General features: G+C 37.3%; 1 protein-coding gene across 5 annotated transcripts in view; it reads left to right on the forward strand.

Annotated features, from left to right (window-relative positions):
• Positions 1-9,340, forward strand: part of LRFN5 (leucine rich repeat and fibronectin type III domain containing 5) — a 307,913-nt gene extending 298,573 nt beyond the window's left edge. For all 5 annotated transcript variants that reach the window (XM_017977070.4, XM_035260405.3, XM_035260404.3 and 2 more), the window contains one exon: positions 8,948-9,340. In XM_017977070.4, the coding sequence (XP_017832559.1) occupies positions 8,948-8,965 (18 nt within the window). In that variant the 3' untranslated portion in view covers positions 8,966-9,340. The remainder of the gene's footprint in view (positions 1-8,947) is intronic.
• The last annotated feature ends 2,326 nt before the right edge of the window (positions 9,341-11,666 follow it).

Here is an 11,666-nt window from a genome sequence, read left to right on the forward strand (position 1 = left end):
TTTCTATAGTAAAGCATGCTTTTAACACATATATTTGAATATTAAATCAAATTTTAAAAAAGAGGGAGAAACTTTGAGTCAGCAATGATGTTTAGAAATCATCTCCTTGTTTAGTAATCCTGGCTATAAAACATCAAAATCTCTCACAGTTCTTAATTACATACAGAAGAAGGGCAGTAATAAATGTTTTCCAACATTGATTCATTGTTTTCTTTTTTTTTTTTTTAAATTTTTTATTGGATTTTAGGTTTTGGGGTACATGAGCAGAGCATGCAAGGCAGTTGCGTAGGAACACACATGGCAGTGTGCTTTTCTTTCCTTCTCCCCTTCACCCACATTTGGCATTTCTCCCCAGGCTATCCCTCCCCCCTCCCCCTCCCACTGGCCCTGCCCTTTTCCCCCCAATAGACCCCAGTGTTTAGTACACCCCTTTCTGTGTCCATGTGTTCTCATTTTTCATCACCCACCTATGAGTGAGAATATGCGGTGTTTCATTTTCTGTTCTTGTGTCAGTTTGCTGAGGATGACGTTCTCCAGATTCATCCATGTCCCTACAAACGACAAAAACTCATCATTTCTGATTGCTGCATAATATTCCATGGTGTATATGTGCCACATTTTTCCAATCCAGTCTATTATCAATGGGCATTTGGGTTGATTCCAGGTCTTTGCTATTGTAAACACTGCTGCAATGAACATTCCTGTACGTGTGTCCTTATAGTAGAACGATTTATAGTCTTTTGGATATATAGCCAGTAATGGGATTGCTGGGTCAAATGGAATTTCTATTTCTAAGGCCTTGAGGAATCGCCACACCGTCTTCCACAATGGTTGAACTAATTTACACTCCCACCAACAGTGTAAAAGTGTTCCTTTTTCTCCACATCCTCTCCAGCATCTGTTGTCTCCAGATTTTTTAATGATCGCCATTCTAACTGGCGTGAGATGGTATCTCAATGTGGTTTTGATTTGCATCTCTCTGATGACCAGTGATGATGAGCATTTTTTCATATGATTGTTGGCCTCATATATGTCTTCTTTCGTAAAGTGTCTGTTCATATCCTTTGCCCACTTTTGAATGGGCTTGTTTGTTTTTTTCCTGTAAATCCATTTGAGTTCTTTGTAAATTCTGGATATCAGCCCTTTGTCAGATGGGTAAACTGCAAAATTTTTTTCCCATTCTGTTGGTTGCCAATCCACTCTAGTGACTGTTTCTTTTGCTGTGCAGAAGCTGTGGAGTTTCATTAGGTCCCATTTGTCTATTTTGGCTTTTGTTGCCAATGCTTTTGGTGTTTTGTTCATGAAGTCCTTGCCTACTCCTATGTCCTGGATAGTTTTGCCTAGATTTCCTTCTAGGGTTTTTATGGTCCAGGTCTTATGTTGAAGTCTTTAATCCATCTGGAGTTAATTTTGGTGTAAGGTGTCAGGAAGGGGTCCAGTTTCTGCTTTCTGCACATGGCTAGCCAGTTTTCCAAACACCATTTGTTAAACAGGGAATCCTTTCCCCCTTGCTTGTTTTTGTCAGGTTTATCAAAGATTGTATAGTTGTAGATATGTTGTGTTGCCTCCGGTGCCTCTGTTTTGTTCCATTGGTCTATATCTCTGTTTTGGTACCAGTACCATGCTGTTTTGATTACTGTAGCCTTGTAGTATAGTTTGAAATCCGGTAGTGTGATGCCCCCCGCTGTGTTCTTTTTGCTTAGAATTGACTTGGCTATGCGGGCTCTTTTTTGGTTCCATATGAAGTTCATGGTGGTTTTTTCCAGTTCTGTGAAGAAAGTCAATGGTAGCTTGATGGGGATAACGTTGATTCTGTAAATTACTTTGGGCAGTATAGCCATTTTCACGATGTTAATTCTTCCTAACCATGAACATGGAATGTTTCTCCATCTGTTTGTGTCCTTTCTGATTTCGTTGAGCAGCGGTTTGTAGTTCTTCTTGAAGAGGTCCCTTACGTTCCTTGTGAGGTGTATTCCAAGGTATTTTATTCTTTTTGTAGCAATTGTGAATGGCAGTTCATTCTTGATTTGGATTTCTTTAAGTCTGTTATTGGTGTAGACGAATGCTTGTGATTTTTGCACATTGATTTTATATCCTGAGACTTTGCTGAAGTTGCTTATCAGTTTCAGGACTTTTTGGGCTGAGGTGATGGGGTCTTCTAGGTATACTATCATGTCATCTGCAAATAGAGACAATTTGGCTTCCTCCTTTCCTATTTGAATACCCTTTATTTCTTTTTCTTGCCTGATTGCTCAGGCTAAAACTTCCAGAACTATATTGAATAGGAGTGGTGAAAGAGGGCATCCTTGTCTAGTGCCAGATTTCAAAGGGAATGCTTCCAGTTTTTGCCCATTCAGTATGATATTGGCTGTTGGTTTGTCATAAATAGCTTATATTACTTTGAGATACGTTCCATTGACACCGAGTTTATTGAAGGTTTTTAGCATAAAGGGCTGTTGAATTTTGTCAAATGCCTTCTCTGTGTCAATTGAGATAATCATGTGGTTTTTGTTTTTGGTTCTGTTTATGTGGTGAATTACGTTGACAGACTTGCGTATGTTGAACCAGCCTTGCATCCCCGGGATGAATCCTACTTGATCATGGTGAATAAGTTTTTTGATTTGCTGTTGCAGTCGGCTTGCCAATATTTTACTGAAGATTTTTGCATCTATGTTCATCGTGGATATTGGCATGAGTTTTCTTTTCTTGTTGGGTCTCTGCCGGGTTTTGGTATCAGAATGATGTTGGTCTCATAAAATGATTTGGGAAGTATTTCCTCTTTTTGGATTGTTTGGAATAGTTTTAGAAGGAATGGTACCAGCTCCTCTTTGTGTGTCTGGTAGAATTCGGCTGTGAACCCATCTGGACCTGGGCTTTTTTTGTGTGGTAGGCTCTTAATTGCTGCCTCGACTTCTGACCTTGTTATTGGTCTATTCATAGTTTCAGCTTCCTCCTGGTTTAGGCTTGGGAGGATGCAGGAGTCCAGGAATTTATCCATTTCTTCCAGGTTTACTAGTTTATGTGCATAGAGTTGTTTGTAATATTCTCTGATGATGGTTTGAATTTCTGTGGAATCTGTGGTGATTTCCCCTTTATCATTTTTTATTGCATCTATTTGGTTGTTCTCTCTTTTCTTTTTAATCAATCTGGCTAGTGGTCTGTCTATTTTGTTGATCTTTTCAAAAAACCAGCTCTTGGATTTATTGATTTTTTGAAGGGTTTTTCGTGTCTCTATCTCCTTCAGTTCAGCTCTGATCTTAGTTATTTCTTGTCTTCTGCTGGGTTTTGAGTTTTTTTGATCTTGCTCCTCTAGCTCTTTCAATTTTGACGATAGGGTGTCAATTTTGGATCTCTCCATTCTCCTCATATGGGCACTTATTGCTATATACTTTCCTCTAGAGACTGCTTTAAATGTGTCCCAGAGGTTCTGGCATGTTGTGTCTTCGTTCTCATTGGTTTCGAAGAACTTCTTTATTTCTGACCTCATTTCTTTGTTTACCCAGTCAACATTCCAGAGCCAGTTGTTCAGTTTCCATGAAGCGTTGTGGTTCTGGGTTGGTTTCTGTATTCTGAGTTCTAACTTGATTGCACTATGGTCTGAGAGGCTGTTTGTTATGATTTCAGTTGTTTTGCATTTGTTGAGCAGTGCTTTACTTCCAATTATGTGGTCAATTTTTGAGTAGGTGTGATGTGGTGCTGAGAAGAATGTATATTCTGTGGATTTGGGGTGGAGAGTTCTGTAAATATCTATCAGATTTGCTTGCTCCAGGTCTGAGTTCAAGCCCTGGATATCCTTGTTGATTTTCTGTCTGGTTGATCTGTCTAGTATTGACAGTGGAGTGTTAAAGTCTCCCACTATTATTGTGTGGGAGTCTAAGTCTCTTTGTAAGTCATTAAGAACTTGCCTTAGGTATCTGGGTGCTCCTGCATTAGGTCCATATATGTTTAGGATCGTTAGCTCTTCTTGTTTTATTGATCCTTTTACCATTATGTAATGGCCTTCTTTGTCCCTTTTGATCTTTGTTGCTTTAATGTCTGTTTTATCAGAGATGAGAATTGCAACTCCTGCTTTTTTTTGCTCTCCATTTGCTTGGTAAATCTTCCTCCATCCCTTTATTTTGAGCCTTTGTGTATCCTTGCATGTGAGATGGGTTTCCTGGATACAGCACACTGATGGGTTTTGGCTTTTTATCCAATTTGCCAGTCTGTGTCTTTTGATTGGTGCATTTAGTCCATTTACATTTAGGGTTAATATTGTTATGTGTGAGTTTGATACTGCCATTTTGATGCTAAGTGGCTGTTTTGCCTGTTAGTTGTTGTAGATTCTTCATTATGTTGATGCTCTTTAGCATTTAGTGTGATTTTGGAATGGCTGGTACTGGTTGTTCCTTTCTATGTATAGTGCCTCTTTTAGGAGCTCTTCTAAAGCAGGCCTGGTGGTGACAAAATCTCTGAGTACTTGCTTGTTCACAAAGGATTTTATTTTTTCCTTCACCTCTGAAGCTCAGTTTGGCTGGATATGAAATTCTGGGTTGAAAGTTCTTTTCTTTAAGAATGTTGAATATTGGCCCCCACTCTCTTCTGGCTTGTAGTGTTTCTGCCGAGAGATCTGCTGTGAGTCTGATGGGCTTCCCTTTGTGGGTAACTCGACCTTTTTCTCTGGCTGCCCTTAGTATTTTCTCCTTTATTTCAACCTTGTTGAATCTGACGATTATGTGCCTTGGGGTTGCTCTTCTTGCAGAATATCTTTGTGGTGTTGTCTGTATTTCCTGCATTTGAGTGTTGGCCTGTCTTGCTAGCTGGGGGAAGTTTTCCTGGATGATGTCCTGAAGAGTATTTTCCAGCTTGGATTCATTCTCTTCGTCCCCTTCTGGTACACCTATCAAACGTAGGTTAGGTCTTTTCACATAGTCCCACATTTCTTGGAGACTTTGTTCATTCCTTTTTGCGCTTTTTTTCTCTGATCTTGGTTTCTCGTTTTATTTCATTGAGTTGGTCTTCGACTTCAGATATTCTTTCTTCTGCTTGGTCAATTCGGCTATTGAAACTTGCGTTTGCTTCGCGAAGTTCTCGTATTGTGTTTTTCAGCTCCTTTAATTCATTCATATTCCTCTCTAAGTTATCCATTCTTGTTATCATTTCCTCATATCTTTTTTTAAGTTCCTTAGTTTCTTTGCATTGATTTAATACATGTTATTTTAGCTCACAAAAGTTTCTCATTATCCACCTTCTGAAGTCTAATTCCGTCATTTCGTCACAGTCATTCTCCGTCCAGCTTTGTTCCCTTGCTGGTGAGGAGTTTTGTTCCTTTCTAGGAGGTGAGGTGTTTTGGTTTTGGGTGTTTTCCTCCTTTGTTCACTGGTTTCTTCCCATCTTTGTGGGTTTATCCGCTTGTCGTCTGCGTAGTTGCTGACTTTTCGATTGGGTCTCTGAGTGGACACCCAGATTGTTGATGATGAAGTATTTCTGTTACTTGGTTTTCCTTCTACCAGCCTAGCCCCTTCGCTGTACGACTGCTGAGGTCCACTCCAGGCCCTGATTGTCTGGGGTGCACCTCTAGCAGCTGTGGCACAGCAAGGGATGCTACCCGTTTCTTTTTCTGCTATCTTTGTCCCAGGATGATGCCTGCCAAATGTCAGTCTTTTGGATATAGAGGTGTCAGGGAGCTGCTTGAGGAGACAATCTGTTCTTTTTAGGAGCTCAATTTCTGACCTGTGAGCTCTGTTGTTCATTGAGGGCTGTTACGCTGCTATGTTTGATTCTGCTGCAACAGAGCTCATTAAAAAAACCCTTTTTTTCTCAAATGCTCTGTGTTGGGGGGTTCGGGCTTTATTTTTCGATGTCCTTTGAGGTGTCCTGCCCAGCTAGGAGGCAGACTAGCCACTGTTTGCCTGCCGAGTCTCCGCCCTGCTCTTGTGTGATTCGCCCTGTTCCTGCAGGCTCTGCTGTGGTCTCCGCCACACCCTGCAGTGGAGTCTCTTCGTTGTAGCGTGTTGCCTCGGCAACGGCAAGCTGAGTCAGCAGTGGGCGTGTATCTCAGTAGGGACGGGTTGCCTCAGCAACGGCTGGCTGCATCAGCAGTGGGCGTGTATCTCAGTTGGGGCGGGTTGCCTCGGTAGTGGTGGACGCCCCTCCCCCACAGAGCGTCTTGGACTGTCTGCTCGGGATAGTTTGAAATCGCTGTTTTGTTCGTCCCACTGGGTATCCCGAACGCTCTGTCCCTGCAATCCCCTGGGCTGGCCTACTGTCCAAGTCTCGTTCAGTCTCAAGTCCAGCCCTCTCAAGTCTCAGGTTGCCAGTGCAACAGGGCACCCAGACAAGCACGCCCTGTGGGGATTGCTGGGTAGGGCCGGCCACCGCCGCGCCCTGGCTGCCGGCTTCGCCAGGCAGACCTACTGCCTGGCGTCCCGTGTCTTTTTTATACTTGGGAGTTTCCCCGTTCTGTGGACAACAAAGATCAGTCTGGAAATGCTGCTCGGACTCACCTATTTGCGGATTCAACGAGAGCTCCAATCCTGGGTTGTTCTCACAGTGCCATCTTGAGAGGACCGATTCATTGTTTTCTTCTGTTAGTGTTCTGATAGCTTACATTTCCTATTTATTTTTGAGTATTGTTAATAAGACTGTCCACAGTTTTTTGCATCATATCACTCACTGTTAAATTAGGACAATAGCCAAAACACCTAAACCTACTAAAACTTGATTATGTTTAGTTTTTGTAAGTTTTCACCATATTTAGTCTGAATTATTTTTATTGTTTAATACTCTTGTAATTTTTTGTTTTATGTTTAGATATTTATAGAATTGCTACAGGAGCTGCCTATTGATAAGTAAATTAAAAAGTGTTATTTTGGATATTCTATCAAATACCAGTTTTTATTTGGCTCCAAATTGTTTAACAATTGCAATATTGCTACATCTTCAAGGCACACAAACTTCATAGTTCACAAAAGTTTTGCTGTTTCCTAGTGTTCAAAATTAGTAGCATTTATATTTCACAGTTTGTTAATAGTATTATTTAATGTGAAATTTAAGTAAATATTTAAGATATATGAGCTTATAAAATTATTAACTTGATACTAAATTAAAGTTTGCTATCCTGGAACTATTCATTACTTAAAAACTTTAACTACTTATTTTGTCCACTGTCACTTTCCTTCTAGGTATATTGCAACTTTTACTATGTTATTCCTTTTTTTAAATTTTTTGAGATGGAGTTTCGCTCTTGTTACCCAGGCTGGAGTGCAATGGTGCGATCTTGGCTCACCGCAACCTCCACCTGCTGGGTTCAGGCAATTCTCCTGCCTCAGCCTCCTGAGTAGCTGGGATTACAGGCACGTGCCACCATGCCCAGCTAATTTTTTGTATCCTTAGTAGAGACGGGGTTTCACCATGTTGACCTGGATGGTCTCGATCTCTTGACCTCGTGATCCACCCACCTCAGCCTCCCAAAGTGCTGGGATTACAGGCTGGAGCCACCGCGCCCAGCCTGTTATTCCTTTTTCTAACTCAACATTTGGTATAGTACCATAACATCATTTTATATCAAAGGGAGTACATCAATATAAAAAGGAAAAACTGTTGATATCCAATTTTCCAAATATGAGCTGTGCTATGATCCAAATAATGAATAATTTAGTAATATATACCATTACATTTTACAGTGATTTTGCAATGTTTTTCTTAGTATATTCCAGGTGATGTATGATAATGATATCTATATTTCAGTAGGTTTTATCACGGTAATTCTTTTTTATTACAAGTAAGATATACACTGTTCCCTTAAAAATCTTCACATATATGGTACCTTTCTTGTTAGCTTTCCAAAATTATTTTTGCTAAAATCAATTTCACTATTCAGGTTATCAATTATTTTGAACTATTTTCTTAAATAAAATATCTTTACAGTATTTTACCTACCTTCACATAAAGTTACCAAAGTAACCTTTAATATACTTTAACAACTTTATCACATAATGTATATAAAGATATTCTATGACAGCAATTTAATATAGAATATTTAATAAACTCATCTCTATTTCATGATGCATTTGTGCCATGCATTTTATAATCCCCAAATAGAAAGTTGTAAACATGTAGTTGTCTTTGAATGGAAAAGAGAAAAAAAGTTGTACTCATGTATATGAAAGCATATGTTTCTCAAAAATTATTTTCCATTTTCATCAGGAGCAGACTTCATTAGACATATCTTAAATCCAGGAAGACTGAGAACACAGAGGAAAAGTATTTTTCACAGTTGTATGTTTAATATTTTTGTAAAATCATTTTTATGTTACTTTCTTTCAAAATCATGTTTAATTCAACTAGGGAGTGCCTTTAAGAGTTATTGTGAGTTTTCCATTTATTTTGATTTGTGGGTGAAAAACTTAGTTAAGACAAATAATTTACTACCATTAAATGTATAATCAAATATTTGTAAAGTTTTAATATCATACACATTTTCCAGCAGAATACTTTTTAAAATTTAGGTTTTAGAAGTGTTGAACAAATTTGAGCTAATATATTTGCATTTTAAAAACCAGTATAAATGTTCATTAAAATTTGAGTAGCATGAATTCAAAACTGCAATTACTATTTATTATTTATTTATCTTAACTTGAAATTATATATGTGAAAAACAAAGAGAGAGAAAATGTCATTTTACAATGTGGCTTTGACTTTACATAATCATCTAGGCTTCACACACTTAGATTTTTAAAAAAGATACTTTTATATAGTCACCGATTTGAAGTTACCAAGCAACATTTTATATGTTTATATGCATGTTTAGATAGTTTTCATGGATGTGTGTTGTATTTCACGGCAATAAACTCCTTCTTGGGTGCTTATAATTCAGTAACTTTTAGATTGGTAGCACAATGATCTTATTAGCTATGTGTTTTCTTTCTTTCTTTTTTTTTTTCTTTTCCTTTTTCTTTTATTTCAGAGGCTGGAGTTAATCTGAAGAGCACCACTTCTCCTCTCCCTCCACAAAAAAATTGCCACTGATATTTTTACTGGATAAAATTCAAAAATGTTTCAATTCACAAAGGCTAATTGTTGAACTGGTGTCGTAGAAGAAATTGTCTACAGGAGCCAAGGTGAAAGTCTCTGATGCCGGCGGAACTGGCTCCATCAGACCATGGTTCATCCTCTTTTAAAACCAAATTTTTTTTCTTCTGGCCTACAAGTGTTTTTTATTTTTAAGAAAGAGGAAAAGCCTACATTGGCATCAAGTTCTGTATCAATCCATCTTACATTGCCATCCATGATTTAACAGACTGTAGAATCTTGAATAATCTATATCACTTTAACAAATAAATGTTTTACTATGACAGAATTTGCACATTGCCTGATTTGTGAAAGTACACATTGCTTCAAATGTGAGTGGTGAAATAATTATTGCAAGAACTAATAATAAATACTGTTTTACATGTAGGCAGTGCAAAAACCTTAAGAGATTACAAGCAAAGCAGTATAGCTATTTAAGCAAATTTTTACTAATTTTATGCCTCACTGTAGGACAGAAAATGATAAAGCCTCTCTTCTCCTAGTAAAACTTCCAAAATGATCAAGATAGGAATATTACAATTAATCCAAATTGATTTGTTGCTTTTCTAGAGAGCCAGTTCAAAAGAGGTTTTAATAATTACAAGCCATATGCTTCATCATAAGTGCATATTTGTCTAATTTTGCACAAGATCTGGGTAAGAACAAAGAATATGCATCTGACTTAATACCAGCACATGTAGAAGTGGATTATTTTTGATGGCTAATATAGGGGAATGCAGTCATATTTAAGCAATATCCAAGCTAAGCATTTAAGAGTGACTCCTGGTGTGAAAAAGGCCTGAGCAGTGGGAATCTGGCTAGTTACTCATGCACAGTAATCTTCCATGTTGTCGTAGAATAGATACTTGCATAAAATTTGAAAGCATGTACATTTTTCACAATACATGGCAAAGCAATAAGTTACAAAATTTTCATGGTAGCATTGTTAACTCCCAATTGAATTCAGATTCTCTATTATAGATTATATCTCTATTCCTTGGTAATTCTGATAGTTATCATTGAGACCAGTATGTAGTTTTTGTTAAGTTCAAAACAAAAAAGCTAGAAAACTGTTTGCCTTTTAAGAAATTCAGGTTAATCTGTTAATTATTCCACATTTGGAATATTACAAATATCTCCTCATCCAATGAGTATTTTCAGGACGTTAGCTATTAGAGAACACTTGGAAGCTGTGCTCAGGACAATGGACAAAGATTGTTTGCGTGCACACACACACACACACACACATACACACTATCTGACACACACAATGCAAGACTGAAACAAAAGTTACAAGTTTGAATTGAATTTTTTTAGTTACATTTTGTAGTCGTGACATTGGGAAATTTACCTAATTCTCTGTTTCTTGACAGCTTTAATACCCTGGAACAATTTTGCTTATGGGTGTGTGTGCATATGCATACATAAATGTGTATGATAATTAAAATGATACAGAATGAACATTAAGCATTGCTTCTGCAAATCCTTTTCTGTTGCATACAACTTTTGTCCTAAAACACATGTGTAAAGAGAGAGTCAGGAACAGGAATGGCTTTCCTGGATCTCAGCTCAAAGTGACATTTTCAGTTCTCTTGTTTCCTCAAGGACATTTTCCTGTTTATTCTTACATTTCTCCCACTCCTTTGGGACTGATTCTTTGTTTTCTTGTTGGTGATAATAACACAGTGTTGTGCATAGCCTGTACTTTCATCTACTTCATTCATTTAGGGTATTTATGCTATTGTTTCCTAAGGAACAGGTTGTTAGTGACTTAGAACAGAAGTTAATCACTTCAAGTCTTTACCCTGCATCCCCTACTCCTAAATCCCAAATTTCAATTTATGCATACATTCAAACAAAAATTACTCGGACACCCATAATGTACATATTTCCTTTCTTTAATGTTGTTTATGAGGAACATTAGGCACAGACTCTGATTCTCAAGGTACGCAAGAATCAATTGTTTTTATGGAATGATATTTACTTCTTATATTAGTGAGATTAAGGGAACATAGGTGTATACCCATAAATAACTGAGATTAATGATCACTTACAAATAAAGTTCTACAAAAACATAAAGTTCTACAAAAAAGTGGCATAATTATATTTTAAAAATAAGAGCAATTTGTTTTAGCTGCGAATATTGTAAGATACAGGAATGACTATGGTAACAAGTCTCAGTGATAATGTTAATGGACATAGATTGTAAACCATTTATATTATTCCTTTTACTCTACATTCCTGGGAAATTTTGGAAGTAATCAAGCTGCTAAAATATGTAAGTATAAATACATACAGCTTACGGTATATCTAATGCATAGCATATTGTAAAACAAGCACAAGAATTTCAAATGAAAGTGTTTTGAATGCAATAGAGGTATAGCTTAAGAAGGTGTGAAAGCAGACTGAAAAGTATAAGTTCCTCTTTTGAAAATCTAAAATAGTGATTTTTAAAATTTGGAGTAATCTGTAGAACTAAAGGTTGGCAATAAAGAACTATTATGTTAAAAAGAATAACACACATGGAAATAAAACTAAAATAACTTTTATTTTTTATTTTATGTGTAATTTTTGTAGCTCTGCAACTAGGTTTTGTACAAGTCTTAACTGACAGT

Source organism: Callithrix jacchus, chromosome 8 (assembly GCF_049354715.1).
Source record: "Callithrix jacchus isolate 240 chromosome 8, calJac240_pri, whole genome shotgun sequence".
Lineage (NCBI taxonomy): Eukaryota > Metazoa > Chordata > Mammalia > Primates > Cebidae > Callithrix > Callithrix jacchus.